Source organism: Macaca nemestrina, chromosome 1 (genome assembly GCF_043159975.1).
Source record: "Macaca nemestrina isolate mMacNem1 chromosome 1, mMacNem.hap1, whole genome shotgun sequence".
Taxonomy (NCBI): Eukaryota; Metazoa; Chordata; class Mammalia; order Primates; family Cercopithecidae; genus Macaca; species Macaca nemestrina.
The window spans coordinates 86,580,303-86,606,648 of NC_092125.1; the positions used below are offsets into that span (position 1 = coordinate 86,580,303).

At 54.6% G+C, this 26,346-nt stretch overlaps 1 protein-coding gene across 28 annotated transcripts in view; it reads left to right on the forward strand.

Annotated features, from left to right (window-relative positions):
• Positions 1-26,346, forward strand: part of LOC105499675 (obscurin, cytoskeletal calmodulin and titin-interacting RhoGEF) — a 166,334-nt gene that overhangs the window by 115,336 nt on the left and 24,652 nt on the right. For 25 of the 28 annotated variants that reach the window (XM_071081777.1, XM_071081828.1, XM_071081836.1 and 22 more), the window contains 23 exons: positions 4,017-4,095; positions 4,347-4,471; positions 4,741-4,938; positions 5,654-5,686; positions 5,957-6,055; positions 6,221-6,439; positions 6,930-6,990; positions 7,338-7,408; positions 8,126-8,248; positions 8,366-8,505; positions 9,062-9,262; positions 9,409-9,491; positions 9,972-10,145; positions 11,043-11,202; positions 11,603-11,719; positions 11,821-11,985; positions 12,192-12,350; positions 12,534-12,711; positions 13,249-13,362; positions 20,983-21,150; positions 21,925-22,027; positions 22,410-22,539; positions 24,753-24,864. In XM_071081777.1, the coding sequence (XP_070937878.1) occupies positions 4,017-4,095; positions 4,347-4,471; positions 4,741-4,938; positions 5,654-5,686; positions 5,957-6,055; positions 6,221-6,439; positions 6,930-6,990; positions 7,338-7,408; positions 8,126-8,248; positions 8,366-8,505; positions 9,062-9,262; positions 9,409-9,491; positions 9,972-10,145; positions 11,043-11,202; positions 11,603-11,719; positions 11,821-11,985; positions 12,192-12,350; positions 12,534-12,711; positions 13,249-13,362; positions 20,983-21,150; positions 21,925-22,027; positions 22,410-22,539; positions 24,753-24,864 (3,012 nt within the window). The remainder of the gene's footprint in view (positions 1-4,016; positions 4,096-4,346; positions 4,472-4,740; positions 4,939-5,653; positions 5,687-5,956; positions 6,056-6,220; positions 6,440-6,929; positions 6,991-7,337; positions 7,409-8,125; positions 8,249-8,365; positions 8,506-9,061; positions 9,263-9,408; positions 9,492-9,971; positions 10,146-11,042; positions 11,203-11,602; positions 11,720-11,820; positions 11,986-12,191; positions 12,351-12,533; positions 12,712-13,248; positions 13,363-20,982; positions 21,151-21,924; positions 22,028-22,409; positions 22,540-24,752; positions 24,865-26,346) is intronic. The other 3 variants (XM_071081740.1, XM_071081820.1, XM_071081847.1) reach the window with 1 other exon arrangement.

The window sequence follows — 26,346 nt, forward strand, 5'->3', positions numbered from 1 at the left end:
GTTCATGGCACTGTGACTGGAGGGCAGTGGTATAATCATAGCTCACTGTAACCTCAAACTCCTGGCCTCAAGTGATCCTCCTGCCTCAACAAAGTTTTTAAATTTTAATAAAGTACAATTTACCTACTTGTTCTTTGGTTGCTTGTGCTTTAGTTGTCATTTCTAAGAAATTATTGCCTAATCCAAGGTTATAAAGAGTTAAACACCTATGCCTGTAGTAACTCATATATTTAGGTCTTTGGTCCATTTTGAGGTTTTTTTTTTTTTTTTTTTTTTTTGTATATGAAACGAAGTAAGGGCCCAAGTTTGTTCTTTTAATGTGGATACCCAGTTGTCTCAGCACCATTTGTTGAAAAGACTATTTCACCATTGAATTGTCTTGGGATTCTTGTCAAAATTTGATTTTCTCTAAATGTATGGGTTTATTTATGGACTCTAAATTCTGTTTCATTCATCTAAATGTCTTTCATTATGCCAGCACGACACTGTCCTGATTACAGTAGCTCTGTATTGGGTTTTGAAATTGGGAGGGTAAGTCCTCCAACTTCCTTCTTTTTCAAGATTGTTTTGCCTATTCTGGGTGCCTTGCATTTTCATATGAATTTTAGGATCAGCTTATCTCTTTCTTCACAAAAATTCTCTAGGTATTTTTTAAAGATTTTTTAAAAAATAACTGGTTATGAGTAATTTGATTATGATGTTCTTTGGTGTACTTTTCTTCATGTTTGTTGAGGTTGGACTTTGTTGACCCTCTTAGAACTGTGGGTTTAGAGTTTTCATTAAGTTTGGAATTTCTGTGACCATTATTGCTTCAAATATTCTTTTCTTCAATTACGTGTATATTAAGACGTATTATTATTATTTCTTCAAATATTCTTTTCTTCATTTACCTGTATATTAAGTCACATGGAGTGTGTACAGTTCACTAATGCTCTTTTCACTTTAAAAAATTCCTGTATCTTTCATTTTGCATAGTTTTTATTCATGCCTTTATGTCCACTGTCTTTTCTTCTGTAATATCCATCCTATTAATCTCATTCATTTTATTATTTGTCTCTATAAGTTCTACTTGAGTTTTTTAAAATATATTCTACATCTCTACTTAACCTTTTGAATGCAGAGAATACAATTCTAATACCTGTTTTCATGTCTCCTCTACCAGTTCTAACATCTGCATCAGTTCTGGGTTGGTTTCAGTTGATTATTTTCTACTTTATGGGTCATCTTTTCCTGTCTCTTGGTATGTCTGGTGATCTTTGATTGAGTGCCTGACATTGTAAACTTTACCCTGTTAGGATATTTTGTATTTCTGCCGATCTTCTTGAGCTTTGTTCTGGGATACAGTGAAGATACTTGGATGCGATTTTATTCTTTGGGGCCTAGCTTTTATGATTTCTTTGGTGGCTCCAGAGCAGTGCTCAGTCTAGGGCTAATTATTTCCCACTGCTGAGGCAAGAACTTTCCTGAGTACTCTACTCAATGCCCTTTGAGTTAGGAATTTTTCTAGTCTGACTGGTAGAACCAGGAGCTATTCCTGGTACTGTTTCCTCTAATCCTTTCAGGTGGGTCTTTCCTCACATGCAAATGCTAATCAGTATTCTGCTGAGTCCTTGAGGCAGGTCCTTTCTCTGTACTGCTTTCTTTTCTCCAGCACTTTGTCTGTGAACTCTAGCTGCCTTAGTCTCCCAGGACTCTGAGCTCCATCTTCTCATCTCAAGGAGTCTGCTGGGACCTACCTCAGTTTCCCTTCCCTGAGTCTACAAATTCAAGGCAGGAAACTGGCGCAATCATAGGGCTCATCTTTGTTTCCCATGTTTAGGAAATCCCTGTCCTGGCCTGGTGCACTTTGGCTCATGACTGTAATCCCAGCATTTTTGGAGGCTTAGGCAGGAGGATCACTTGAGCCTAGAAGTTCACGACTAGCCTGGGCAACACAGTGAGACCCTGTCTCTACAAAAAAAAAACAAAAAAATTAGCCAGGCATGGGGCTGTACATCTGTAGTCCCAGCTGCTTGGGAAGCTAAGGCAAGAGGATCGCTTGAGCTGGGAGGTTGAGGCTGCAGTGAGCTATGATTGCACCACTGCACTCCAGCCTGGGTGACAGAGTGAGGCTCTGTCTCAAAAAAAAAAAAAAAAAAAAAAAAAGAAAAGAAAAGTAGAGACATAGAATATATTTTATTTAATTTTTTTTATCTCTCAAGATTTTTTTTTCAGTTCTTTACTTTCTCCGTTAAGTTATTGGGGTACAGGTGGTATTTGGTTACATGAGTAAGTTCTTTAGTGGTGATTGGCGAGATTTTGAGGCACCCATCACCTGAGCAGTATACACTGCACCTTATTTGTAGTCTTTCATCCCTCGCCCCCACTCCCATGCTTCCCCCCAAGTCCCCAAAGTCCATTGTATCATTCTTATGCCTTTGCATCCTCATAGCTTGGCTCCCACTTATCAGTGAGAACATATGATGTTTGGTTTTCCATTGCTGAGTTACCTCACTTAGAATGATAGTCTCCAATCTCATCCAGGTCAGTGCAAATGCTGTTAATCCATTCCTTTTTATGGTTGTGTAGTATTCCATCGTATATATATACCACAGTTACTTTATCCACTCGTTGATTGACGGGCATTTGAGGTTGGTTCCATGATTTTGCAGTTGTGAATTGTGCTGCTATAAACATGCGTATGCAAGTGTCTTTTTGAAATAATGACTTATTTTCCTCTGGGTAGATACCCAGTAGTGGGATTGCTGGAACAAATGGTAGTTCTACCTTTAGTCCTTTAAGGAATCTCCACACTGTTCCATAGTGGCTGTACTAGTTTACATTCCCACCAGTAGTGTAGAAGTGTTTCCTGACCACTGCATCCACACCAACATCTACTGTTTTTTAATTTTTAAATTATGACCATCCTTGCAGAAGTTAGGTGGTATCACATTGTGGTTTTGATTTGCATTTCCCTGATGATTAGTGATGTTGAGACAGAATATATTTTAAAAACCCAAGTAGAACTTCCAGAGATAAAAAATCCAATGGATAGGATTAATAGCAAGTAGAGAAGAAGATTATAAATTTATTACAGAAGAGGGCAGGCACGGTGGCTCACGCCTGTAATCCCAGCACTTTGGGAGGCCAAGGCGGGCGGATCATGAGGTCAGGAGATCGAGACCATCCTGACTAACACGGTGAAACCCCGTCTCTACTAAATATACAAAAAATTAGCTGGCATGGTGGCGGGCGCCTGTAGTCCCAGCTACTCGGGAGGCTGAGGCAATGGCATGAACCCGGGAGGCGGAGCTTGCAGTGAGCCGAGATCGTGCCACTGCATTCCAGCCTGGGCGACAGAGCAAGACTCCGTCTCAAAAAAAAAAAAAATATATATATATATATATATATGTATATATATAACAGAAGAAAAAAATACATCATTCAAGGACATGATAGAAAGAGGATGAGGGAGGTCTCGGGTCCCTTCTATAAGGGCAGTAATCCCATTCATGGAAGTTCCACCCTCATCACCTAATCACGTCCCAAGGGCCCATCTCTTCATCCATAGGGGGTTAATATTTCAGCATATGGTCTTTGGGGGGCATCTCAACATTTAGTCCATAAAAGAGGGTAAGTCCAACCTCAGTCACTCCATCTTGACTAGAAACACAAGTCCTAGCTGTTTGAGACCTGTATCTTTTCATCCCATTATTCCCTAGTAGGATGGAACTGGAATGTTCTACCACTATCACTGTTTCTTCTGAGGCCTCTGGATCATTCGTTATTAGTTTGTCATGTCAAAGAGGCTTGTAGTTAGTTATAGGCCTTGAAGTATGGGGCTGGTAATAGCTGGGGGTGGAGAGGCTACAATATCACTATTCCCCCTATGACTTCCTAGCTCCCAAATCTAAGTGGCTTCCAGGCAAGGCTCCGTAGTCAGGACCTCTGAGGGCCGAGGCCATCCTGGTGCAGGAGCTCGTGCTGGGGCAGATGGGATGGCAGGCCTTGCTCCAGTTCCCCTCTTCCTTCCCCAGTGACAAGCACAGACTATGACACTGCAGCGGATGCCACGGAGACCTCATCCTACTTCAGTGCCCAAGGCTACTTGTCCAGGTAGGAGCTGCCAGAGGTGGGCTGTGCCCCACGGACTGACGTTGCAGGGCCTCTTGGGGAGTGATGCTGCTGGGTGAGGGCAGGGCTTGGTCTGACAGTGTCCAATCCTGGAGCCTTCCTCCAAGCCCTGGCGGTCTCTGTCAGCAAACAGGGGCTTCCAACGTCATCCATGCCCAAGCCCCTCAGCACCCCGCCCGCCCTCCCCTCACTGCCCTACTTTCTGGCTGACCCCTTTTCTGTTCTCCTGCCAGCCGGGAGCAGGAGGGAACAGAGTCCACCACTGATGAGGGCCAGCTGCCCCAGGTGGTGGAGGAACTGAGAGACCTCCAGGTGGCCCCTGGCACACGCCTGGCCAAGTTCCAGCTCAAGGTGAAAGGTGAGAGGGAGAGGGAGTGGGGACACGGCCATGGCAGGATGGAGGCCAAGGAGCCGTGCCCCGTCAGCTACAATTGAAAGGAGACCCCAGCAACAGGGTCAGGCAGTCACTCTCCCTGCTGCCTGGGTGCTGGAGGCCGATACTCCATCACTGGTGGTGTGGGGGTGTTTGAAGGACCCTCTCTCCAGGCCTTCATCTGTCTCCCATCTGGAGGACACAGTGCCCGTGGGTGGTAGCCCAGGCTGACCACTCCCCCTCCCGTGGCCCAGGCTACCCTGCTCCCAGATTATACTGGTTCAAAGATGGCCAGCCCCTGACCGCATCTGCCCACATCCACATGACTGACAAAAAGACCCTGCACACCCTGGAGATCATCTCAGTCACTCGGGAGGACTCTGGCCAGTATGCGGCCTACATCAGCAATGCCATGGGTGCCGCCTACTCATCTGCCCGGCTGCTGGTCCGAGGTGGGTGCTCTGAGGGGCTGGGCAGAGACTTGGGCCCTGGGCAGCATCCTGGCCAGGGCTGACATCCCCTGCACACCTTGCCATATCAGGCCCTCAGCGGGGGTCCCTGGTACAAAGTGGCACAGGTGGCCAGAAGTTGGCCCTTCAGGGAGCGGGTGTGCAGCCCTCTGTCCTGACTAATGGGCAGGCTGGAGGTTGAAGTTGACCCAGGAAAGTGGGTAAACATTGAGGCTCTAGGTAAATCCACGCACAGCCAGAGCCAGTGTAGCTTGGGACTAGAGGACCCTACTTCCTTATTGTTCAAAAAGTTCTGAGCACTGAGAGTTCATTCCAAGTTTCACCCAAACCCGTCCTGCCACTGCTGCAGCTTTCCCCAGCGTCCCCAGGTGTGAGTCCTCTGCTGCTCTGGGCAGCATTATTTGGTTGTGTGCTGGTTCCAGTGTCGGGCCACAGAGTCCGTGGCAGGGTGAGGGTGGGTGGTGGGGCGTTGGGTCTGGTCCATGCAGCCTGTTGCCTCTGTCACCAGAGTGTGTAAGTTGCAGGGCTTCATGGCCCAGGTTTCAGGCAGGGGTTAGGACGTTTGCTTGGGGAGCAGCGCTGCCCTTGAGTTCCCTCACTGCAGGGGGTAGAACTGCTGGGCTCCCGCACAGCGCTGAGTAGGAGCCATGGCGGGGTCCTGTGTGTGCTAGGTGTCTGACTCTAGTGCCTCTTTCAGGCCCCGATGAGCCAGAAGAGAAGCCTGCATCAGGTGAGGCAGCCCCAGACGGGCAGGGAGAGGCCAGGTGGCCATGGGTGCTGAGGGCCTGACCCTAGGGCTGACTGCAGTGGAGGTGTGGGTGGCCATGGGCTGGCTCAGGGAGGGCGCACCTAGGAGACAGCCCGGCCGAGGGAACAGTGTGGTGCTGTCCAGGTGCTGGCTGTGGAGAGCCACCTGGGGGCCTGCAGACATCATCGGGGGCCAGGAAGCAGGCGGTAGGGACTGTGCCAAGGTCTCTGCCAGCCACCCTGTGCCCCCTAGATGTGCATGAGCAGCTGGTGCCACCCCGAATGCTGGAGAGGTTCACCCCCAAGAAAGTGAAGAAAGGCTCCAGCATCACCTTCTCCGTGAAGGTAGAAGGTAAGGCATTTCCTGTCCCCTGCTGTGGAAAGATCACCCCTGGGGGATGGGACAGAGGTGCCCCCTCCCCACTCACATCATCCTGAGGGAGGGCCACAGACAGGGCTCCACCTCCAGAGGCCCTGCTCCTGGCGGGGTGCACTTACCACCTCCTGCCCGCCCCAGGACGCCCGGCGCCCACCGTGCACTGGCTCAGGGAGGAGGCTGAGAGGGGTGTGCTGTGGATTGGCCCTGACACGCCAGGCTACACCATGGCCAGCTCTGCACAGCAGCACAGCCTGGTCCTGCTGGACGTGGGCCGGCAGCACCAGGGCACCTACACGTGCATCGCCAGCAACGCTGCCGGCCAGGCCCTCTGCTCCGCCAGCCTGCGTGTCTCGGGCCGTGAGTAGGGGGTAGGGGGGTGGAGGGCTGGGGCATGGGAGGTGGGCACTGGGTAGCTTTGGAGTCTCCTTGGGGCACACTGCCCATCACCACCATCTGGGCTGGGACCCTGTGGGACCCCCTCCTTCCTCTTCTCATTCTCTGACAGCACCAGGGAGACCCCAAGACGGGTCAGGCCCTGGTGGTGCTGGTGGTTTTGAGCCTCAGAGTCCCCTCTGGGCCCAGGACCCGTGGGTTCTGCACCGCCGGCTCCAGGGACTTTTCCTGAAGCCCCCTGCATCCTGGGCCTTGCTCAGCCCCTCTGAGGACAGGAGAACCCCTGTTCTCCTCCCATCACTGTTGGGGTGACCACAGGCCAAGAGTGGGATGGGGAGGTGAGCTTGGGCACAGCCCCCGCTCAGGGCTTTGGAGGGACCCAGTCCAGATCTGGAATCAGACGTGCCGGGGTTGGGAGCACCGTCCTGATGGTTTGCCCGGTCCTCCCTGACAGTGTCTAAGGTGGAGGAGCAGGAGAAAGTGAAGGAAGCACTGATTTCCACTTTCCTGCAGGGGTAAGTGAGGGTTGCCCCTGGAGGCTGTTCCAGTCAGGGCCAGGGAGGATGCTCTAGGAGTGGGGAATGGGACAGCGCTGCCCCTGGGAGAACACCTGTCCCAGAGCGTGTCCTGGCTCTGCCCCATGCAGGCCGTGTGGTTTGGGCCAGCTCTCTTCCTTCTCTGCACCTCAGTTTCCCCATTGTAAAGCGAAGGCTTCTGTTGGGCCTCTCTGGTATGGAGCCCCTTTCTCTAGTATCTTGGTCTGTTGTCCCCAGACCCTCTTTTTGTCAGGAGCTTCTGCATAAGGACAGAGGGTGGTGGGGTCCAGCCCAGGCCTCTCAGGACACCCCCTTTGCCCGTTTAGGACCACACAAGCCGTCTCAGCACAGGGGTTGGAAACTGCGAGTTTTGCTGACCTTGGTGGGCAGAGGAAAGGTACAGTCAGGCTGGGTGCATGCCTGTGAGGGGCCAGGGTGATCCCCTGATGCTGGGATCAGGGAGGAGGCTGCCCGGGGGTGGCTCCAGGCCTCAGAGGCCCCTCCTGAGCAGCACAGCACTGAGACACCTGCTCACACAGCCAGAACCAACCCGTGCCTGGACTTCAGGCTTGATTAGTGTCGGAACCATGTCTGATCCCCATGGATCTGGGAGCCTGCGGGGTCCCTGGGCCAGCCCTGGGCACAGAGCTCACATCCAGCGGGCTGTGTAGATACCAGGGTCTGGGTAGAACTCCTAGGTGCTGGGCACTGAGAACAGAGGCAACACAGCCCCGCTTTGGACCCATGGCCCCTTCTGCAGCCTGATGCCCAGGTCTGGCCTCTGCTGACTCTGTCCCCAATGCCCCTCATCCACTGTCCACTGGCAGTCCCCACCATGCCCTCTGTCTCTGGACATTCTCAGCCCGCTGGTCGTGCCTCGGCTTGACACTCATGAGCCAGAGTGACTCCTCATCCTGGCCAGTTGCCACTGGCCTCCCGCCTTGCCAGCCACTGAGTCTCATCATCTCCCTGCTAGACATCAGCACCATGCGGGGGAGGCTTGGCTGTTTGTTCACCATTGGCTCCCAGGGCCCAAGATGGGCCTACAGCATGGGGTGCTTGGTACACATCTGAGGGGCACGCAGCAACCTGAGCAGAGTGTTTGTATCCCCAGGAGAGCCTCTGGCTGCCAAGGAGGCCCTCAGACACCTCTCCCTTGCTGAGGTGGGCACAGAGGAGCTCCTGCAGAAACTGACCTCCCAGATCACCGAGATGGTATCGGCCAAGATCACGCAGGGTGAGGGGCAGCGGCCCATGTGCCAGGGTCACTGGGATGTGTCCGGGGTGTTTGCCCTTCCCCTGAGCCCTGGAAAGCCAGAGGCAGGCCAGGGTGTCATGATCCTTGCACCCCCAGCCAAGCTGCAGGTGCCTGGAGGTGACAGCGATGATGACTCCAAGACACCATCTGCATCCCCCCGCCATGGCCGATCACGGCCATCCTCCAGCATCCAGGAGTCTTCTTCAGAGTCAGAGGACGGCGACGCCCGAGGCGAGGTGGGCAGCTGGAATCCTCTGGGAGCAGGGCAGGGAGAGGCCCTGACGTTCCTGAAGAGAAGGTGAAGGGTGGGGAGGGGCTCAGGAGGCAGGACTCCCATGGGACTTTAGGGAGGTGGGACCCCAGCAAGGTACTGGTGCAGGAACTGGTGAGAACAGGATCTTCTCCACACGGCGTCCTGTGGAGATTTGCCTTCCTGGAGAGCCATTTGTTTAGTTCATTCATTCACTCCTTCATTCCTTCAAAGGAGAAAGTGTCTCAGGCCTCCAGTGTACCAGGCACCCTGTTAGGGCTTGGAGTGGGTGTGGAGTCGGGGAGAAGGTAAACAAGTAACTGAGTGTAGGCAGTCCAGGCCTGGAGACCCCAGGGCTGTGGTGACCTCTAGGGGTGGGGGTGGGGCAGGGGAGGTCTCTCACATTCCTGCTGTTCTGTGTGGGACAGGAACCAGGCGTGTGCATGCTGACTGGGGATCCCTGCCCTGTGGCTCGGGATCTCGGCAGGCCCAGCTGGCACCTCCCGGGTCTCACCACTTTAGCACCCCCACCCCCCTCTCAGATCTTTGACATCTACGTGGTCACCGCCGATTACCTGCCCCTGGGGGCTGAGCAGGATGCCATCGCACTGCGGGAAGGCCAGTACGTGGAGGTCCTGGATGCAGCCCACCCACTGCGCTGGCTCGTCCGCACCAAGCCCACCAAGTTCAGCCCCTCACGGCAGGGCTGGGTGTCACCAGCCTACCTGGACAGGAGGCTCAAGGTACCTGAATGGCCAGGCAGGAGGGGTCCTCAGGGGTCCTGGAGGCCCCAAGGAGGGGCGTCCCAATTTGAGGGGCGAGAGCCCAATCCCCACAGGGCAGGGCCAGAGTTCAGCACCCCGACCGGAATACTCCTGTCCCTCACCAGCTGTCACCTGAGTGGGGGGCTGCTGAGGCCCCTGAGTTCCCCGGGGAGGCCGTGTCTGAAGATGAATACAAGTCAAGGCTGAGGTGAGTGCCTGCTGGACTGGAGGTGGTGGCACTGGCATCCCACTGACTGGACAGTCTTCCAAAGAAGCTGGCCGCTTGCCCTGGCTCTGGGTCCAGGCCCTAACCCTGGAGGTCTTGGGGTCATGGCTATGCTGATTCCTCTGCAGGGGCCTCTGAAACAGTGCTCCTGTGTGAGCCTATCAGGGACAGGTAGGGGCCAAGGACAGCAGAGCAGGCCCAGAGCTGCCTGGGTTCCCGCAGCTGCCCTCCCAGCCTTGTACTGACAGGACCCATCTGGGTGGCTTCCTGGTGTTGGGACCGGCCTTGTCCGAGAGGGAGCCTCTCTCCACCTGCTCTCCCACTTCCTGTGAGCAGGCGACAGGCTGCGCAGCAGGAGGCGCTCCCATTTAGCAGCTGAGGGAGCGGGAGCCTCGTGGCCCACAGTCCCTGCACGGGAAGCAGGAGCTCCGTGGTCCCTTATGGCGGCCCCCTCCTGCCCAGCTCTGTGATCCAGGAGCTGCTGAGTTCTGAGCAGGCCTTCGTGGAGGAGCTGCAGTTCCTGCAGAGCCACCACCTGCAGCACCTGGAGCGCTGCCCCCACGTGCCCGCAGCTGTGGCCAGCCAGAAGGCAGTCATCTTCCGCAATGTGCGGGACATCGGCCTCTTTCACAGCAGGTGGGTGGGTGGGGCCACACACACACACACACACGTCCATGCATAGACGCACTGTAGGGCCAGGCCTCGTGCAGGTGGGTTGGAGCCAAGGAGGGAGAGAACCTGTGCTGACTTGATTTATCCCTCAGCGCACTTCCCCTCAGAAACCCAGACGTGTGTACCTGGCTTACTCATGGGAAGGCCTGCGGTGCACCAACAGCTAACTGGCATGTGCGCAGGCCCACTTGCATGCACACCCTCACACGTGTGCACACATGAACACACACATGTGTACAGGTGCAGCCTTTAACACCATATACCCATGTGCATGGCACATGTGCACATCTGTAAATGCACACACATGCACACAGTACACACATACACCCATATACATGTGTACATCACCTGTGTGCCCACAGTGCATACCTATAGACGTGTGTACACATATATGCCTGTGTACATGTATACATGTTATACACATGGACACACATATGTACATGTCTCCACACTATTTTTGCACACCTATGCATATGCACTTCTGCACATATGTGCACATCCAGCATGTACATGCACATCCTTTCATCTTAACACTTGAATACATTCACACATGCATATAACACAGCATCTCCTTCCCCCACCACCTGCCTGTGTATGCAGCCACATGTGCTCATACACATTTACATGCATCCACAAATGTGCATGCCCACATACATGTACACATGTAATATTCCTGTGAGCTTTCATACATGGCACACAAGCACTTCTTTGCATGCCCACACATGTCTGCATGCATACTCTCACAAACCCCAGGAGCCACAGGCCCCAGCCCTTGTGCAGGGCCAGCTTCCCCCCAGAGGTGAGGGCTCAGGGCCAGGCTATGGGGCTCAGGCTGAGTCCTGATGCCATCCCCCTTCACAGCAGCTTCCTGCAGGAGCTGCAGCAATGCGACACAGACGACGACGTGGCCATGTGCTTCATCAAGAACCAGGCAGCCTTTGAGCAGTACTTGGAGTTCCTGGTGGGGCGCGTGCAGGCTGAGTCGGTGGTCGTCAGCACGGCCATCCAGGAGTTCTACAAGGTGCCCATGCCTGAGCTCATGGACTCCTGAACCTCTGTGCCTGCCCTTGGCTCCCTCTGAAGGCTCACTGAGCCCAGGCATCCTCCAAGGTTCATCCTGGCCTGCCCACATCAGAACCTGCGTTCATCCCCGACCTTGCCACTGCCCACAGCCTCCCTGCGGCCCCCTTGGGCCTCAGTTCAGAAATGCGGGTGGAGTTGCTTCTGCAGCCCTGTGCTCCTGGGCAGGCCACTTCAGCAGCCCAAGTCCTGTGCTTGTCACCTGTCAGTAGGTGATGACAGCTGTCACCTGGGGTGCAGGTGGTGTGTGCACCCTGGGGACCCACCCTCCAGCTCTCAGGGACACAGCCATCGGGGGCCTTGCATTCCTGCCCTGAAATCCACCCTCCTGGTTCCCACAGAAATATGCGGAGGAGGCCCTGTCAGCAGGGGACCCCTCTCAGCCCCCGCCGCCACCTCTGCAGCACTACCTGGAGCAGCCGGTGGAGCGGGTGCAGCGATACCAGGGCTTGCTGAAGGTGGGCACCACCTCCCCTGCCCCACCTCCTCTGCCCAGGCTGGGTCTTTTGGGGTCCAGCCTGTGGAGCAGTCTGAACCCTGACCTTCGCCCCGGCCCCAGGAGCTGATCCGCAACAAGGCGCGGAACAGACAGAACTGCGCGCTGCTGGAGCAGGCCTACGCCGTGGTGTCTGCCCTGCCGCAGCGCGCCGAGAACAAGCTGCACGTGTCCCTCATGGAGAAGTACCCGGGCACCCTGGAGGCCCTGGGCGAGCCCATCCGCCAGGTTGGGGAGGGGCAGGGGCCGGGGCCGGGAGATGCGTGTGAGGTGGGTGGATATTGGGGTGTTGGGGGCTTGCATCTGGGGCTGCCAGAAAGTGGGGATGTGTGCATGAGTTGGGCAGGGCACTGGGTACTTGGGTGGCTGTGGGGTCTGCACCTCTGAGCAGTCTGGCCCAACACAGGCTGACCGCAGTCTACACCCTCCCCCAGGGCCACTTCATCGTGTGGGAGGGTGCTCCAGGGGCCCGAATGCCCTGGAAGGGCCACAACCGTCACGTGTTCCTCTTCCGCAACCACCTGGTAATCTGCAAGCCCCGGCGAGACTCCCGCACCGATACCTTCAGCTACGTGTTCCGGAACATGATGAAGGTCTGTGGGCTCCCGGCTGCTGGGCGTGGCTCCCTGTCCCTCAGCTCCGGGGTGGATGCCGGTGGCCACGCCTGCAGCCACTGGTCCAGGGTGGCCTGAATGTTTCCTCATCGAGTCCCACATCTGTTGAGTATGGTCAGCCCGTGTCCCCATCCCTGTGCTGACACCCTTCCCTACCCACAGCTGAGCAGCATCGACCTGAATGACCAGGTGGAGGGGGATGACCGTGCCTTTGAGGTGTGGCAAGAGCGGGAGGACTCGGTGCGCAAGTACCTGCTGCAGGCACGGACAGCCATTATCAAGAACTCGTGGGTGAAGGAGATCTGTGGCATCCAGCAGCGTCTGGCCCTGCCTGTGTGGCGTGAGTGTCCACCTCCCCGGGGACCCAGGTGGCTGAGCCAGGATGGGGCACCCAAGCCTGTTCCTGCAGCCGCACAGGTCCCTACCTGGGTGGGTGTGAGGGGTGGGCTCGTTCCTAGGACAGACGGCTCAACCAGCCTGTGGCATGTGATGGCTACAGCCTCATGGGGAGCCCCTGGGCTGGGTGTTGGATTGGCCCTGACCCAAGGTCGGAGATACCATGGGGGCCCCAAGCTCAAGGCACCCACCCAGATCATGTCGGGGGCTGTGAAGGGCCTGGCAGCCCAGGGTCTGCTTCCTCAACTAGAACAGAATCTTCCCCCGAGCCCCCACTGCTCTCTGTTTAACACACACCTGCCTCACTCACCTGACTCTGGATGGGGACCTTGGATGAGGGGCAACAAAGGACAGTCCCCATAGTGGCCACACCATCGGATGTGGGGCTCGTGGTGCAAGGCAGATGACCTGCCAGGTGCACCTGGGGGTGCCGCAGCCCAATGTCCCCCCACAGAGTACTCAGGGCTGTGTGTGTCCTCAGGGCCCCCGGACTTTGAAGAGGAGCTGGCTGACTGCACAGCGGAGCTCGGTGAGACAGTCAAGCTGGCCTGCCGCGTGACAGGCACACCCAAGCCTGTCATCAGCTGGTACAAAGGTAAACCCCGGGGCCGGGGGCTGTGGCCTTCCTGTCCAAGATGCTGGCCCTGCAACAGAAAAGAGCCTCCCGAGAGAAACAGGCTGTGAGGGCTGGGGACCCAGTATGGGATTTGGCCGGGAGCCTGGGGCACGAAGGACAGGCCTCATACGTTCACTTGCCACCTGCCTTCCAAATCAAAGGCAGCATGGTTGGGGACACGGAGATGCCGAGACATGGAGAGGAGGGAGTTCAGTGAGGGGACTCGGCTCTGCAAAGCTGCTAGTCCCATAGTCAGGGCTGATTGCAGCCAAAGGGCCCAGGTTAAAGTAGCTGCTGGGAGAGCTACCTAGGGAAAGGTCCAGGTGGCACTAGGCATGAACTTCCAGTTGTCCCCTCCCGGGGGCATCATTTCTGCCAGTGACAGCATGTGATGACATGCACAGGGTGGTGCCAACCAGGTGCTTCCCTGGCTATGGTGTCCAGGGTTTTGCAGGCTCAGCCATGGAATCGTGGCTCACTGCTCTGTGGTGGGCCTTGGGCTCCAGCCCTTCTGGAAGCCAAGCTGATGCTGTATGGCCCAGGGACCCCCAGGAATCTCAGAAATCTCACGGTCAGCATAGATGATCCCATGTGGCCCAGGGCTCCCAAGGAGAACAGATGCTTTTACCAGACAGGATATTCCAAGGGCCTGAGATCACCTCCTAGGAGCTGCAGACTTCTCCCTGGGGAGCTGTGCTAGAGCCATGTCGGGTTTGAGCAGCAGAGGGACACAGTTTGGCTCTGTCATCTGTCACCTTGGCTGTAATGCCAGGAACCTGCTGGGGAGGGCCAAGAGGGGACCTGGGACACCAGCCTGGGAGTCATCGTGCTGGAGCTGGGGACCCGGGCTCAGGGATGGCTGTGGATTCCAGGGATGTGTTGAAGGCTGAGCTGGCCCGATTTACTGATAGGGTGGCTGGCTATGTGGAAAGAGCTTGGCATCCAGATGTGCACACAGTTTGGGCTGGACATCCACCAGGGTGGTTCCGTTTGCAAAGGTAGAAGGCTGGGGAGAGGCACGGTGGTGTGCAGACGGGGCTGGGTGGGAGGAAGAAGCACCAGGCCTGGGAGGACCCTGCAGAGTCAAGGTGCCTGCAGTGATGCTGGCAGAGGGGCCAAGGGGTGATCGGAGAAGTACAAGTAAGGCTCAGAAGAGGGATGTGGCCAGAGGCGACGAATGGGACATTGTCAGCTCACAGAGCATCTGACCTGCCAGTTGATGCAGACGCAGAGTGCATGTGGAGGGGGTGAGGCCCAAGCACCCAGGCTTGAGAGCCCCCACTTCCAGAGTCTGCAGAAATGAGGGGACGCGAACCCAAGGGAAGGAGCGGCCAGGGAAGTGGGGGCCCAGGAAGCCAGCCAGGGAGAGGCCAGCAGGGAGTGGGCAGGGGCATCCAGGGCTGCCAGGGTCCCCATTCTACCCTTCACACATGTGCAAGTCAGCCTGTCACGGTTTACACACGTACACATTACACACACTTGTACACACACGTACATAGAGACACATACAGAGATACATGCTATGCACTCATGCATATGTACATACACACCACATATATATGCATTACACACACATATACATTAACACTATATGTGTAATATACATAGATGTACACCACACATACAGATACTACACATACATGCATAGTATACAATACATATACACAAATACATACCATACACATGAATATGTACATAGATACACATTATACAGGTACACATGCATGCACACACACCACATACACATGCATCATGCACAAGTGCACACTACATGTGCCTATACAACTACATAGATATATACACAGATACATGCAAACATGCACTATACACATAGATACATGCACATTACACACAAGTACATACTTTACATATGCACACACACTTTATACATAGCTACACGTACATGTATGCACACACTACACATATATAAATATACATATTAGAGACCACACATATGTGCACACGTAGATAATACTGCACACATATACATATGTACACAGCCACATACCATACACAATACACATGCACAGATACATGCAACACACATGCATGCTACACACATAGACACCATATATTTATATTCATAAATACTACACACTCGTCTGCATGCATACATACACAGTACATATATATACACATAGACCCACCATACACATAGGTACACACAAGCATACGTACTACACACATATCTGCATGTAAACATGCACAAATGCTACATATACACATATATACATGTATAGTTATTTGCACACACACAGAAGACACAAGACGTCCAAGACAGAAATGATTCATCATCAACATGAGGCAGCAGCCAGAACAGGCTCTTGCCACAGCTCTCAGGGGTAGTGTGGGAGAAACCTGCACATGCATGTGCTGCACCATGGATTCAGGGGCTGCATCTTATCACCTTGGGTGTCTCCAGGGAGGGAGGCATCTCTGCTCCACTGTCCTGGAATGTCTGCTTGTGTGAGCACTGCTGTCTGGAGCATCTGGGCTGCAGGAGCTGGCCAACCATGGGGCATTGTGCCCCAAGAGACCCAGCTCCACCCTATTTCCACAGGCTCCAGCCGCTCGGGGATTTTCCCACACTTGTGCCCAGCCCTCAGCCATCCTGGCTAATCTGACTGACGCTGGCTGGTATGTCGTCCTTCCAGTCTAACTCAGGCTGCATTTAATCAAGCCTCCCAGCAGGGGAGATGCCAACCTGTGGGACTGCCCTGGACCACCCCAAGGCAACAGCCGCCACGTGTGTGGCTCCCACACAGGAAGTCTTGAGAACACAGTTATTGTTTACAATTTGGGGACTCCTAGGAAGGCACACATCAGTACTGACTGATGGTACCTCCCAGATGACCCCCCAGGGGGTCACCTGGGCTGTCAGGTTAACCTCATCTGGCCTGGCTGACTGGCCTCCAAGCCCCCAGTTCAGTCCTTATAACCTAGTGCTGTCCTGGTGTTGCAGGCACCATCCAGGCACTCAGCCCTTCCTGTTCTCCCTGTCCACAGCAGCTGGGCCAGCAGGTCTGCCCATGACTGAGGACAGGGCTGGAGAGGAAGGACTCTAGGGAGTTTTGCCTGGGTGTGTTGGGAGGGGCCATCCCGGTGTCCACTGGTGAGAGCTGATGAACACAATGGCTTGGAGGGCTGCCCTGGGATACTTCTGGAGGAAGGCTCGGATGGGTCATTAACGCCTGCTCCCTGGGGTCTTAGGAGCTTCCCTCCTGCCACCTGTCCAGACCTCTCCTCTGGGACGTTAGGTTCAAGAGGAACAAAATCTTTTTTATCAAAGCCTGCCAGAAGCCAGTTGAATGCCCTGAGCCCCGCTCCCTTTGGACCAGGCTGCCACCGAGGGTTGGTCATGGCAGAGCCTGGGTTTCCCTGTGGATGGAGGACCTCCCCTTTCCCTCGCTTCCTAACCACCAGTAGGCAGCTTGCACGAGAGAGCTCCTCTCTGGGGACAGCTGCCTTTGGTGACTGGACTGCCTTCCAAAGGTCTGTAGGGCAAGAGGAGGTGGGCACAGTCAGACTGCCATCCCCTTGCTGAGTGGCTCTTGTGGTAGATGTCATAGGAAATCAAACTGCAGGGCGTGTGCGTGGCACACGCCTTCATGGTGTGGCTGGAGACCCAAAGCAGCTTCATAGCAGGTAGGCCTCCACAGAGAGCCTGGAGAGGGACAGCTGGCCTAGGGGCCATGGAGAACATTCCCCTTGGCCCTCCGCAGGTTCGCTGAACAATCACCTTGCAAAAGGCAAACAGATAGGAGAAAAGGCAGACACATTTATTGAATGTGTAGACACTGGATCCTTCAGAATGAAGACCAAAGACCCAGAAGAAGCTGTTTATTTTAATGCTTAGGTTCCATAAAGTATGGACAACTGTGCTGAAATAGGATTGGGCAAATAGGGTTGGATCTAGTGAGAACAGACTGAGTGGGGACATCCTGCTATGCCTGTGTGTCTGGATTCTTCTTGGCCTTCTGAGCAGTGTCCTTTCCTTCTGAGTGAGAAGCAGGACCCTTGCTGGAATGGGGGTCTTGCATCTACAGCCAAACAAGGTAGGTCCGATCATTTCTTCATGGCCAAGTTTTACACAGAAAGATGGAGAGAAAATCGGAGTCCTATTTTTAGGCTTTGTGGCTGGCTTTAGAGAAAAAGGTGTTCTGGTTTCTATGACCCGCCTTGGGGAAGAGGGATTCTAGTTTCTATGGAAGCCTGGGAGGAGAATGAGGGGCTAGAGACAGGAGAGGAAGAGAAGGTCAGAGAGAGAATTTTGCTTCTGTGGCTGCTTGGGAGGCCCTCATTTTGGGGTCTTGTTTTCTAAACCCCAACACTGGGTTCATAGCAGTCTGACAGGATGGAGAGTGGGTTCACCACATGCAATGTGTTCTCCTCTCCTGTAGGCTTGAGAATGTCTCTCCAGGATGTCCTCAGTCTGACATGTGATGTAGATTCTGCGTCTGTACCCTGCCTATGGTGGGGCTTAGTGAGGTGGTGTCCTGGGGGCTCTGCACAGGAGCCTTGGCAGTCTGGCCAGGGTGTCCCCATCAGCAGCCTTGATTCACTTCATTGTTCATTGCCCCAGGAAGAGGTGTCTTTAACCTGCCAACCTATTTAAAATTATCTCTGAGCCTGGCATGGTGTCACATGCCTGTGATCTTGGCTGCTTGGCAGGCCATGGCAGGAGGAGTCCATGCACTCCCTGCCGTGTCCCCTCTGCCTTCCCTTGGGGGAGTCTGTCATCTCGGGGAAGTTGCTTGAGCCAGGAAAGGATCTGGTATAGAGGGGATGGAAGGGGTTAGAGGACAATGACAGAACAAGACACACCTCCGTGGCTCAGCCAACCATGGAGGTAGGACCCTGTCTCTACCGCAAACACATAGATCCCCTACTGTCACCCCCAGAAGAATGGAAGGCCAGCATGCTGGATGCAGGAGGCTGCTCCACAAGACGCCCAAGCTGTGGCTATTCTTCCTGAGTGCGGGCTTGGTGCCCATCCTTTCCCCTCCTAACCAGCCAGAGCTAGATGGGCTGAGCCCTCTCCTGCCTCACCCATCATGGCTGCTGGTGGCCCTACCCCAGCACTCAGTTCAGGCATGAGTGTCCGTGGCTGTGGTCTGAACAGGGTCGGAGTCTTCCTTCAGATTCAGCACTGGCTCTGGCATTTATTGTGAAGTGGTTGAACTGAGGCTGAACCAGCAAAGTCCCTGGCAGGGACTGGAGAAAGAGCGCCAACCAAGGCACCGCCCAGGTGTCTGTGTTTGAACCCACTCCTCAGTTCTCAGACTGCAACTACCTGCCTAGTTTCTCTCCTTAGCAGGGCAACAAAGTAGAGAAAGAGATCCACAGGGCCACTTCTTCTTTTCCTTCCAGAAGGCCATGCCTCTGACAGTGTCACTTCCCTGTCTCCAAAATTGTAAATCAAAAACTGTGAAGGGCCCACAATTTTACCCCACTTGCAATCTTGCAAGCCAGCCTGATAGCCAGATGTAGACAAAAGACACAAGACTCATGGGTCAGAGACAAAGACTTTTTACCAGCAGTGCCTCAGTGTCTCTCATCATTGCCCTCACCCGTTTCTGTGAGGAGGCGATGGAACCAGGTGTTAGTTGCATGCAGGGGTTGCCCCACGAGAGAGAAATCTTGAATCTTAGGAGACTTGGAGCTCTTTTTATGGGGCTGCTGGTACATCTGCCCATGCTTCACTCCAGAGATAGTGGATGACTTCCTACCCTGGGATGCAGAAATGTCTCCCAGAAAAGGAATGGAAGGGTTTTGTCTCTGTTGCCCTGGAATACAGCCAGGCAGACGGGCATCTTCTGCTTCACTCTCCTTACTTTCTACTCTACTCTCTTCTTCTTCTTCTATTCTAAACCTGGCTGTGAGTGCCTTTGCTCAGAGGGTTGAAATGTGGAATCTGAATTCCAGGGAGAATTGTTTTCTCACAGCAAGATGAGGACAGAGCTGCTGGTAGCATGGCGGCCCTGACTGCTGGTAGCTTTGGGGGAGAGAAATGGAGCCTAGGGGATGGGCTTAGTGGGGATGGGAAGAGATGCCCTGGAGGGTGTGAGCACAGCTCCTTTCTGGAGTTGCCATAAAGGGGTGCAGAGATCTGAGGTGGTAACTAGAAGGTTTTTGAAAAAAAATTATTTAAGATTATTTCTGAGCTGGGTGGGGTCGCTCACACCTATAGTCCCAGCTACTCAGGAGGCCAAGGGGGGAGGATCGCTTGAGCCCAGAAGTTTGAGACCAGCATGGGCAACAGAGTGAGGCCCTGTTGCTACAAAAAGTTAAAAAAATTAGCCAGGCATGGTGGCGCACCTGAGGCGGGAGAATCACTTGCGCCCAGAAGGTCGAGGCTGCAGTGAGCTGTGATCGCCGCACTGCACTCCAGCCTGGGCAACAGAGCAAGACTCCATCTCTACAAATATATATGTGTATGTGTGTACGTGTGTGTGTGTGTATAATGTGTATATATATGTGTGTGTGTATATATAATATATATCTCTTATAGTTCTATACAAATCATAAGTTAGTGCTGGTTGTGACCTTTGTGATTTAAGCAATCTGTGGGGCACACCCGACACTATTGGAATGTGAATCGATGCTGTTTTGTATATTTAGACATTATATGGGAAGGAGTTCTCCACAGTGAGAGGCCGTGCCTTCTGGTCCCTCACCTGGGAAGGAAGCATGCCTTGGCCAGAGAGGTGTAGTCAGTTGTGTGTTCATACCAAGGTGATTTACTTCACATTCTTCAGTCTTCAGATATTCGTATTAGAAGGCTGTGCATTTGGAGGCATGAGGATGTGGCCTGGGAGAGGAGAGTGGAGCTGGGGGTGAGACTTTGGGCTGCCGTGTTCTCCGCAGGAGCAGGTGCAGGGAAAGAAGGCATGGAGGGCTGTGGGCAGTGATTTTGAGAAGGGGCTGCAGGCCCTAGGCTGGGCAGGCAGGGGTGAAGAGGGGATCAAGGTGCTGTGAGCTGGGGTGCAGTCAGTGTGTTAGAGGTCCTCAGAACATTGCAGGACTGCTGAGAGCTGAGGTGACCAAGGACTCAGCTGCCCATAGAGGATGTCCTCTGTGGGGCTCAGGTCCCTTGGCCTGCCCCCTGCCTCTAGCTAGTGTCCAAGGTGGACAGAGAAAGAGAGACAGAGTAAGAGACAGAGACACAAAGAGACAGAAAGGCACAAAAGGCACAGACAGAAAAACAGACAGATAAAGACAGACGTGGAGTCAGAGACAGACACAAAGGCAGAGACAAGGAGACAGAAAGAGAGACAGAGACAGAAAATAGAAACAGACACAGAGATAGAGACAAAGAAAGAAGCTGAGTCCGAGACAGACGAAGAAAGATGGAGACAGAGAAGCAGAGACAACAGAGAGAATGGGAGCTCGTGTCAGCCTCTCCCTCCAGAGTTGCAGGTCAACCTGGAAGCTGGACCCGGCAGGGAGCCCGTGCCTGGCCCTTGTGCTGCAAGTGTGGCCCCTCCGTCCCCTCCCCGACCATGACTGCAGCCCCCAGGCCAGGCCCAGCTTCTCCCCGCTAATGGAGTGAGCCCCTGGGTCCCCACCTGAGTGATGGCCCCCGCTTGTCCTTTCCAGATGGGAAACCAGTGCAGGTGGACCCCCACCACATCCTCATTGAAGACCCTGATGGCTCATGTGCCCTCATCCTGGACAGCCTGACCAGTGTAGACTCGGGCCAGTATATGTGCTTCGCAGCCAGCGCCGCTGGCAACTGCAGTACCCTGGGCAAGATCCTGGTGCAAGGTTAGCCTGGAGGCCTTCCTGGGGGAGGAGCCACCCTGACCCTCCCACCATGGCAGGCCCAGCTGTGGCGGGGTGGTGGGACAGTGGGATGGACATCCAACCATGTTCTGAGGGGATCACTGGGGGCTCATAGAGGGCACTGGGAGGGGTGGGGACCCTGCAGCCCCTTCCCTGGCATCAGCCTCAGCTCCGTCATGGCATCTCTATGTCTCCCTGTATGTCTCTGTGTCTGATGCACTGTGTCTATTTCTGTCTTTGTCTGTCCATGTCTGTATGTCTCTATCTCTGTCCTTTGATCTCTGTCTCTGTCACCCTGTCTCTGTATGTCTTTTTTCTGTTTCTGTCCTTCTGTCTCTGTTTGTCCATCTCTATCTATGTGTCTCTCTGTCTGTCTATCTTTCTGTCTCTGTTTCTGCATCTGTCTCTCTGTCTCTGTTTCTTTATCTCTGGTCTCGATGTCTATGTCTCTCTCTCTCTCTCTGTCTCTATTTATGTCTCAATTTCTCTTTCTCTGTCTCTTTCTGTCTGTTTTTCCATCTCTGTCTCTTTGTCTCTCTCTATTTTTCTCTCTATATTTCTTTCTCTGTCTCTCCTTCTCTGTGTCTTTATCTCTCTCTGTTTCTCCATCTCTATCTTTCTGTCTCTGTGTCTCTTTCTTTGTAAGTCTTTCTGTCTCTGTCTCTGTCTCTGTCTCTATGTCTGTCTCTGTCTGTCTGTCTCTATGTTTCTATCTGTCTCTCTCTCTCTCTGTCTCTTCCCTCCACAACCCCACAGTCCCACCACGGTTCATGAACCAGGTCCGAGCCTCGCCCTTTGTGGAGGGAGAGGATGCCCAGTTCACCTGCACCATCGAAGGCGCCCCATACCCGCAGATCAGGTGGGGCCCAGGCCTGCCTGGGGATGGGGCATGAGGGGGCCGGCTCCCACCTGGAGCATGGGGCACGGACCATGTGTTCCCGTGTCAGGGCTGGGCTGGACATGGCCACTGGCCTTCAGCTGAGAATGGGCTTTGTGGGGCTCTGGTTCATTCTGGATGTGGGACACCCCTCAGCCAGGAGGACACGGCCAGGCTGTGTCTTGGCTTCTGGAAGGGTGGGCTCTCTGAGGACCCCTGGGGTCTGAAGGCAGGACAGCTGGGTCGTGAGCACAGGTAGCACAGCCGGGTTTGGCCCTGAGACAGGACATAGGAGGATGTCGCCGGCGGGGTAGAGCATGGCCCGAGTCCTGCCTGCCTCACGTGCCCTCCGGGTGGATTCCAGGTGGTACAAGGACGGGGCCCTGCTGACCCCTGGCAGCAAGTTCCAGACACTGAGTGAGCCTCGCAGCGGCCTGCTAGTGCTGGTAATCCGGGCGGCTGGCAAGGAGGACCTGGGGCTCTACGAGTGTGAGGTGAGAGGTGCAGGAGTGGGGACCTGCCTCGGGGCCCAGGCCATCCGTGCCGGCCGTCCTCTGGGGTCTGATTGTGGAGGGGCTTAAGAGCCCAGGCCCTGTCCTCAAGGTGGAGGGCTCTTGGCAGAGGCCAGGGGGCACCATACCCACTGCTATACCCTTCCTTGATGACAGGCCAGAGGCCACCATGCCACTCTCACCCCCCCATCACAGGTGGGGGCCACCATGCCACTGTCACTGTCATCCCTGGCCACACCACTGCCCCATGCCCTGGCCTTATTCTTCCTCTGCCCTGAAGCCTCTCCTCGGCTCCCATGTCAATCTGGATGCCTTCCTTGGCTTCCCTGGCCATTTCAAGGATGCCACTTGGTTTTTGCCTTTGGGGGGCCCGGCATGGCCTCATGAATTTTGTCATTCATGTCAAATGGAGTGTCAGTCATCCAGTGTAGCCTGGCCCTGCTCAGGTACCTTTTACCTGTGGAGATGTCCAGCCTACAGGTGGACAGAGCTGCCTTCTGCTCCAGCCACTGTGTCTGCAGGGCCGGGGCAGGGGCTCCCCAGGGTGGGGCCCAGTCCCAGTCCTCTGGCCCTTCAAAGCCTACAGTGGTTGTGGTGGTCATGGTGGCTGTGTGCCAACTGTAGGTGCCCCAGACCCCAGGCGCTGGCCTCTGTCCAGCTTCTCCAGGGGCACTTGTCTGGCCACCACCCCCCACCATGTAGCTGCTGCTGTGAGCCTGTGGGGAGCCTGCCCCACACCACTCTGGCTGGGGAAACCAGAGACCCAAGTAAGCTCTTGATTTGCACTAATACCATCACTAGCCATGCATGGGGATTTAAATTTAAATTTAAATCAACTAAAGTTAAATCCAAAGCTAGGTGCTGTGGCTCACGCCAGTAATCTCAACAATTTGGCAAGCCAAGGCAGGAAAATCCCTTGAGCTCATGAGTTTGAGACCAGCCTGGGCAACATATTGAAACCCTGTCTCTTAAACAGGGTTTATGTTTGTCTGACTGGTGTGTCATCTCACACCAGTTAGAATGGCAATCATTAAAAAATCAGGAAACAACAGGTGCTGGAGAGGATGTGGAGAAATAGGAACACTTTTACACTGTTGGTGGGACTGTAAACTAGTTAAACCATTGTGGAAAACAGTGTGGCGATTCCTCAAGGATCTAGAACTAGAAATAACATTTGACCCAGCCATCCCATTACTGGGGATATACCCAAAGGATTATAAGTCATGCTGCTATAAAGACACATGCACACGTATGTTTATTGCGGAACTATTCACAATAGCAAAGAGTTGGAATCAACCCAAATGTCCATCAGTGACAGACTGGATTAAGAAAATATGGCACATATACACCATGGAATACTATGCAGCCATAAAAAAGGATGAGTTCGTGCCCTTTGTAGGGACATAGATGCAGCTGGAAACCATCATTCTCAGCAAACTATCGCAAGAACAGAAAACCAAACACCGCATGTTCTCACTCATAGGTGGGAAATGAACAATGAGATCACTTGGACTCGGGAAGGGGAACATCACACACTGGGTCCTATTGTGGGGAGGGGGTGGGGGGAGGGATAGTATTAGGAGATATACCTAATGTAAATGACGAGTTAATGGGTGCAGCACACCAACATGGCACATATATACATATGTCACAAACCTGCATGTTGTGCACATGTACCCTAGAACTTAAAGTATAATAAAAATAAATAAATAAAAGAAAATGCATAGGCAAAAAAAAAAAAACTAAAAAATTACTCAGGCCCAATGGTGCACACTTTTAGTCCCAGCTAGTCGGAAGGTTGAGGTGGGAGGATCCCTTGAGCCCAGGAGTTGAAGGCTGCAGTGAGCTGAGATCGTGCCATTGCACTCCAGCCTGGGTCACAGAGCGAGACCCAGCTTTAAAACATACATAAAACGAAGTTAAGTTCAGTTAAAGATTCGGTTCCCTGGCTGCTCTGGCCCCATGTCCCATGCTCAGAGCTGCACGTGGACAGGGCAGACGGAGAGCATCCTCATCACTGCAGGGGACCCTAGGGCCATGTGGGTCCCCCAGGGATGCTGTGGCTGGGCTGGGGCCCTTCCCCTTGTGGGGGACACACCAGGATGGAGGCTGCCCATGCTCCCAACATGGCCACAGGGAGAGGGCCCTGCCCGTGAGAAGCCTTGGGCTCTGAGCCAGCCCTGCTGTCCTTGCAGCTGGTGAACCGGCTGGGCTCCACACGAGCTAGTGCAGAGCTGCACATTCAGAGCCCCACGCTGCAGGCCCGGGAGCAGTGCCACAGGGAGCAGCTCGCGGGGGCAGTGGAAGGTAAGTCCCACCCCTGTCCTTGCCACCAAGGCAGCTCCCCACGGCTCAGACCCATGCTGGACCCTCACAGGCCTGGCCATGCCCGGGGGGACATGACTCTCACCTTTCCCAGTCAGGGTCTGCTGCCTGGAGGACCCTGGAGGAGGGCTGGGCTGGCATCGTGGGGCAGGGAGAGCCACAGATGGGAGATGAGGAGGCTGCTGCGGGCCAGGCACAAGTCCCAGCCCCTGGCTGGAGGCAGCACCTGTGTGGGCTGGTGGAGTGTGGGCCCTGAGCCCAGAGCCTGAGTGGAGGCTGAAGAGGTCACTCTGGGTGAGCGGGGTTCCCAAAGCCCTGCTGCGGTCCAGAGAGGGAAAGCCTGTGCACAGAGGCCAGGCCTACACCCAGGGCAGTCGCCGGTGGTGGGCAGGAGGCAGTGGGCAGGAGGCAGTGGGGAGGTTGCGGCAGGAACAGTAGGAAGGACGTCTCTGCAGAGGGCCAGGCCACTGGGCCCCAGCTTGGCTCCCAGGAGAAGGGGCAAGTGTCAGGGGCCTGACCCCTCCATTGAGGGTAGGGCTGGTTGTGGAGAGACCTGGCCTGGTCTGGGACTGCTCCTGGGTTCCTGGGAGGGCCTTGGGCTGCAGAATGACCTCACTAGGGGTGGAAGGTGATGGGCCGGGGGAGAGGTGGGACACATCACCTCATTCCTCCAGGCTCCCGGATGCTTTATTCAGGGCAGGGCAGCCAGGATGGGAAGGGGGTCATCGGGCATCCGTCTTGGGCTCCCAGTTGGGCTGCCCGTCTGGACAGGTTTTGAGCCTCCCATCACTGGGGACATACAAGTGGAGGCTGGTTCAACACCTGGCGGAGCTGCAACTCTCACTGTGGGTTGGAATACGTGTCCTCCAAGTCTTAAACATTGGCTCCTGCAACCCCACCTCAACTGTCTCTCCCAGTGCCCAGTGTCTGAAAGCCAGTTGCCCATCTGGACCCCACAGAGCTGGGCCATCTTTGATGCCCTCCATGACCCTCAGGGAGACCCCTCCCTTGCTGGGCAAATGTCCTTGTTCCTCAGCCTACACAGTGCCACAGGCACTGGCCAACCCCTGACTGCGAGTGCCCCATGTCTGACGTGTCTCTGGGGGCCCTGTGACCTCCGTCAGCCCCACAACTGGTGGCCACAGCACCACACACAACTGCTTCTAGAGCTGCCAGCACCTCAGCCTCCCATGAGTCTTGTGTCTCATGGCCAGGGAGGTGCCCAGCTGGGACATTGGGACACCCAGTGTCCCAGTCTTGCTGGTGACAGGAGTGTCCTCCACAGTCGTTCACTTGGCTGTCACAACAAATCTCTCTCTGGGTCTGGAGGAGGGGGTGGCAGGGGAGAGAGGCCACCAGTGCTGGACAGGGTGTTGGCACCTCGGCGAGGTGAGAACGCAGGTCCTTGAAGACCCTGAAGCTGGAGCCAACACCTCCCCGCTTCTAACTCCTATCCTGCTGCTT